At 32.0% G+C, this 5,871-nt stretch overlaps 2 protein-coding genes across 2 annotated transcripts; both read right to left on the minus strand.

Annotated features, from left to right (window-relative positions):
- Nucleotides 1-842: 842 nt before the first annotated feature.
- Nucleotides 843-1,807, minus strand: LOC127743983 (uncharacterized). The gene is made up of 3 exons (XM_052256252.1): nt 1,706-1,807; nt 1,515-1,616; nt 843-1,417 (listed from the first exon to the last, which is right to left on the minus strand). The coding sequence occupies exons 1-3, from the start codon at nt 1,706-1,708 to the stop codon at nt 1,055-1,057; spliced, it is 468 nt and encodes a 155-aa protein (XP_052112212.1). The 5' UTR covers nt 1,709-1,807; the 3' UTR covers nt 843-1,054.
- Nucleotides 1,808-1,885: 78 nt separating this feature from the next.
- On the minus strand, nt 1,886-5,482 carry LOC107478303 (uncharacterized). Its single transcript, XM_021137313.2, has 5 exons — nt 5,155-5,482; nt 4,919-4,985; nt 4,570-4,815; nt 2,964-3,205; nt 1,886-2,104 (listed from the first exon to the last, which is right to left on the minus strand). The coding sequence occupies exons 3-5, from the start codon at nt 4,799-4,801 to the stop codon at nt 1,886-1,888; spliced, it is 693 nt and encodes a 230-aa protein (XP_020992972.1). The 5' UTR covers nt 4,802-4,815; nt 4,919-4,985; nt 5,155-5,482.
- Nucleotides 5,483-5,871: the final 389 nt, after the last annotated feature.

The following is a 5,871-nucleotide window of genomic DNA, read 5'->3' on the forward strand; positions in this document are numbered from 1 at the left end:
TTAGACTGTTACAAAAATTATTAAAAATATTTTTAAAAAATAAAAAATTTAAATAGGCTAGTCTGTTTAAGTAATGTCAACCTATTTAATTCACAAATTAATCGGTTTGCATATGTTAAACGTCTTATTTTTAGGAGTTTACTTTTTGAACAAAAAACTGTCTCATTTAAGGTGGTTAAATGGGTCAGTCAGATTATCTTTGATAACCGTAGTTATTATAAATGTAACTATTTATGTATTTCTTTTAAAAAATACTATTTGTACGTTAAAATCAGTCACTAAAATCACTACCAGAAAAACGGTGATTAGCCACGGAAAAAATCGTGGCTAAAATCAAGAAAATCCGTGGCGATTCAGCGTTTACAACGGATACACTTCCGTGGCTAACAAGGGCGACGCCTTTTCAATTAGCCACGGTTTTCGGCGGTTTAGCCACGGTTTTATGACCTGTGGAGACATCTAAATAGCCACGGTTTCTACGTTATTGGCCACAGACTAAACCGTGGCCAAATGACAACAGTGTAACCAATAAGTATAGTTTCGCCACAGTCTTTCCGTGGCTAATACTGATAGGCTGGGCTTTTTTGCCACGTTTTTTTCTGTGGCAAAAAAATTCTGGGTTATTTAGCCACGGTTTTTTTCTATGGCAAAAAATACCATGCACAAATTAATATTTGATAGACTGGGTTTTTTCCCACGCTTTTTTCCGTGGCTAATTTTTTCTTTCAGTTTAAAAAAAAAACTCTCAATTATAATTACCAATTGAATATTTTTTTTAATTAATATTGCATATATTTATTTCTATATATATAGTAACATATTAAAATAATGTTATAACAATATAAATAATCAAAGCAACGATAATAAAATTAAAATAAAAAAAAGCAAACTAAGTAATAACAGTATTTTAAAGCATATGCATTGTTCAAAGATATAGTAAAGAAATAACAGAAACCAAGTTGCATAATTTTGTACAATAAGAAATAAAAATATCTCTAATCACAGTATAAACTAAACATAAATTAAAAATAAAATAAACATGACATGAGGTGCATCATTCCGACTCAATGTGTGGCACAGAATCAGATAAGGTAGGTACTTCATCACCGTATTTCTGTTGTAGAAATCTGTAAAGAGTTGCCACTTGACCTTTAGCTTCTTGAAGTTGCTTTTCTAATTCTGCAACATGCTGTTGCGATGCACCGCTAGAACCTCCGCATATTGCCCCTCCAAAGATGCGCTTTGACTTGCCAAAACCACTGGGATATGCAGCATTACTAAAGCCACGTACTCGCTTACCATTCTCAGGACTACAAACTTTTCCAATTGCATCATCCGGATGAGCCAAGACCTTTGAATGAATACCTTCAGCGGCAGCACGCTCTTGGTCTTCAGACAAATGCTCTGCTATCTTTTCCTACAAACAAATGCACATCGTATTGGAGTAAAGTATTGACATAATCAAGACATATTAAAAAATATACAGCCATATAAAATATAATTGAGACACTCACAGCTAATCGTTGTCCTTCCCCGCTTACATAACTCCCATCTTTCTTTAGCAAAGTTGATACAATAACCTCGCTTCGACATACAGGCCTTCCCAATTTTTTTTCCTAATACAATAAATAAAATATTAAAGTTAATCTCAAATTTAGTTAAAACTGCTAATTTTATAGTAATAGTAATAATAAAAAAAAATTACCATCTGAGTTGCTCTTCTAGCATTGCTTTTACTTCCACCGGCGTGTGAAACTATAAGCCTCTCACGATTTCTGGCATTTTGCAAACATTGTTTCTATGATTTTCAAGAACAAGAAACAAGTAAATAAATGTTAAGAGATAGCCATTATAAATATTCAATAAAAAAATAAAAAAACATAGATTAATTATTTACCTTTATTTTAAGATCCATATAATGATCCACAAAAGCAGTCCATTCAACAGGCAGTATGTCTGAGGGATTCACAGCCAGAATTTCTGCCTTTCTTTTGTTAGGAAAGAAGTATTCTCCTCGTAAATTATACTTATGGGCCTTCCATCTATCACCTAAGGTCCTCAGAGCCCATTTGACGCCAGCAGCATAATCAAACTCAAAATTTTCCTTAAAATATTTCATAAACGAGATTAATTATTAAAAACTATGCAATTTGATTACCATACTGCATATTATATCTTAGAAAGATAATATTAAAAAAAAGACTTTTTAAAGCTAATCCTAACCCATGCTTACTGTAGTTTATCCAATTCTGAAACATTCATAACAGTGTACTATAACACAATGTTCTGTCAAATAGCTGACTAGCCCCAACAGCAGATATTTGAAAATAAAAAAAATTCATAAAATGAATGATGCATAACAAAGGCTTATTATAAGTTTTTACAATGAACATTCTTGCTGTAATGTGATCATAAACATGTTTGACCAAAAACAGGAAGGAATCCAATATACAAACCTAGTTGCAAAAAGACTGACCACCTCAAATACATAGCCCCTTTTGAATTCTGCTAGGGTAGAGCTAAAGTTTTTCTTGTTTTAATTTTATTAGTTTTTATCAAACTGAGACAGGTATATATCTTAACAAAGTTTTCCTCTCAAGTATTTCTAATTCCAAATTTTCATTTCACAAAATTCATGACAATAGCAATTGGAACGGGAAAATAAATTCAGGAAGTGTCTCCCAACTCCTAAGAATGAAATGCAACTAACTTAACCTGCAGCAGTACCTGTTTACTACTTAATCAATTCATAAATCATAGAGCAATGGCATCTTGTTAAACATTACTTAAAGTACCTCCAAATGAATCTATCTACACCAAGATTTCAGCTCTTACACAATTTCTTTTTAACAAGAAATAACAATAATAAACAGAAAATGCAAACCTAAATATAGGCAAGCTAGGAGCTAAATTAGGATGATAACAATTTAATAAAAATGCACATCAAAGTGAAAAAAACTTACTTCAATAAGTTCCCATTGTCTTTTTGTGTTATCTTCTGGCATCTTATCCCATCTTTTGATTGATATGGGACAAAATATAATTCGACGAGCTACCTGACCAAGAAATCTCACAAACAGGTTCGAGCCGTTATCTCGACCTTGTCCATCTGCATCCAACTCCATCATAACTTTTTCACTCTTTTTCAAGGCCCAAACCTGAATCGCTGTCATCTTGCGAGTGATAATTTCTCCACTAGAGATGTCTGAATTAATGGAAGAACGTCAAGTCAAATTAAACCAAAATTTTTAAAAAAAAAAACCAAAAGGCATAAATAAAAAACTTACATGGTTCAAATTAATTACACACATATATATCAATAATTAATCTAAATTACATACTCATCTAATAATAAATTATATAGACATACCAGCACCAAACTGAATAGAGTATCCGACAATAACAGCAGAGTGGGCTCTCAAAAAATTATCTCTAGAAGTCTGAACTTATCAACTAAACAAGGCGGCTTTAATGACTAAGGAAATTAGATTATATGGTTCAAGGCAATTCTACCAACCTGAATGCCGAATGAATTAAAAGGTCATTAATAACATTCATTGTTCTCAATCAATAAAAATACACATAATACAGATAAAACTATCATAACTAAAACTCTAAAACCCTCTTCATAAATATATAGCCTTTCTCTTTCTTTCTTTCTTTTATTTATTATCTATCATTATTTTAGTATATAACATTAGCCATTGATACAAATAATCTTACAATCTAAGTATGATTGTCCAGGATAATAACAATATATAATAGAAATCAGATTTCTCAAAAAAATTAAATTCTGACATAAATCTGAGAGAAGAAAATTAAAGAAGCTAAACTTCTTATTAAAATAAAAAATACTAATAATTTCTAAAAAAGAATGATAAGAATTTAATAAAATTACGTCGTGATTTATTTTCTAAAATCAGTTTTTTATTTTTTGTTAATATTTTATTTTATTTTGTGTTTGATTAAAATAATCAAAAGTGACTGCTGGTATGTTTTTTTATGTCTTTGATCACGGACAACTGATAAGTTATAAATAACAAACCATAATAATTACTCAAACATAACAATGAAAAGCAGGGACTTATTTAATTCCAAATTCAATTCTGGTCCAAATTTTAAACTTACCAAAAAAATTTAATCTGCCTAATTAACACTTTCATTCAAAAATTAATTTCGATTAATATTTAATACAAACAAGCAAATTACTACAAACTATCTTGTTGTTTAGCCAAGAGACTACAAGACCTTATTGAACATAGAGTACAATACAGAAGGTGTCCATTTTTAACAGCTTCCACCTAAGTTCAATATGTATAGAAAAAAATTACATTCTACACCATAGAATTCACCATCCAATCACTTTAAAATATATATATAGTTACACATATCCAAGAGAAGACAGAAAATTCACAAGTATGCTTTGTGCAGAGCAAACACAGAAGGAACCAAAATGAAAGGGAACAAAAACAGAGTTGCATAAACTAAAAAAAAGGGTGAAAAAAAAAACAACCAGCACAAAGTCAATAAATTGGACTGAGAGAGTAGTTAGAGTCTGAATAAAGTTACCTTTAACTTTCACAAGCAGTGGCTCATTTTCATCTCTTTTATTCTTAGGTGCAGCACGTTCCGGTAGATCACCACCACTTTGATTTAACATCTCCGTCTCTGAAATTTCATCCCCATCATCATTGAGCCTAATTTGTTCCAACCCATCTTCCGAACTCAAGTTTATGTCTTCACTTTGTCTTCGTAACTCTTCGAGGATTGACTGTCCGGAGATATTATGTTTACGCGTCATAGTATTCTAAATGCCTGCAACACAGTCATCGACATCATAAAAAGAATTCAGAAAAAATAAAAATCATGTTACCGTATTAGGGATATCAAACTATTTGCTTAATATGCGTCATGTTACCGTATTAGGGATTCTAGTGCTAGGTTGCTGCTAGTGTTATGGCAATCTTGGCTTTGCGATTGCTGCTCTGTACGAGGCCGGCAACAAAATAATAAATCCTTACAACATGAATCCAAATAATATAGACACATGCCCATTTATAAACCATCATCTAATCCCTTATTTTTTCCGGAAATACAGAAATACCAGATAACACAAAAATTTACAAAGGATTAAAATTGTAAAAAAAAAAAAACCTGGAGAAGTTCTCGACGTTGAGCAGTTTGACCGACTAAGAGCTACCACCAGTGAACGCAAAGCACGATTGTGACTGTCGCCTGAAGTGCGATGTCGGAGGCTACTGGAGGTGCGAGGGTTGAGATCGGAGGGGGCGACCACAGGCAATAGGTACAGCAGCGTGAGCGAGTGATCTGTGCGCGTGTATCACGAGCGTTGGTGTTGCCAGCGGCACGAGATCGGAGGCTGGTGGGGTTGCGAGATCTGAGCCCGAGGAGAGGGAGACATGCAGAGGCGGATTAGGGCCGGCTAGTGAAATGTTGAATGAGCTTCGAAACTAAAAGATAAGGGGCGGTTTTTAGTCAAGCTTAAGGTTTTTGGTGTAGATTAAAGAGTGATTTGAATTAAGCTCGGTTTTTTTGGCGCAAGTTCCCAAATTGAAATAAAATTAGGAGTTTAGTTTTTTTTTTGTATTTATAAAAAATTATCTTTTATGCCAATATGTTATGATTTATTTTGCATATAATATTATGTATTTATCTAAGTTTATAAAGTGGTTTAAAAAAAATTACATTTAGATAATTAGTTTATCTTCTAAATATTTTATATTTTTGAATTCCAAATTTATGATTTTTATCTTTATTTCAAGGTTTTTTTATATATTATTCTTATCCTGTTAGTCAAAAGTATGAATATTAATTTTCGTTTTTTTATTTTTAGGATAAACGAAATAATGG

Source organism: Arachis duranensis, unplaced genomic scaffold (assembly GCF_000817695.3).
Source record: "Arachis duranensis cultivar V14167 unplaced genomic scaffold, aradu.V14167.gnm2.J7QH unplaced_Scaffold_165934, whole genome shotgun sequence".
In the NCBI taxonomy this organism is placed as follows: Eukaryota; Viridiplantae; Streptophyta; class Magnoliopsida; order Fabales; family Fabaceae; genus Arachis; species Arachis duranensis.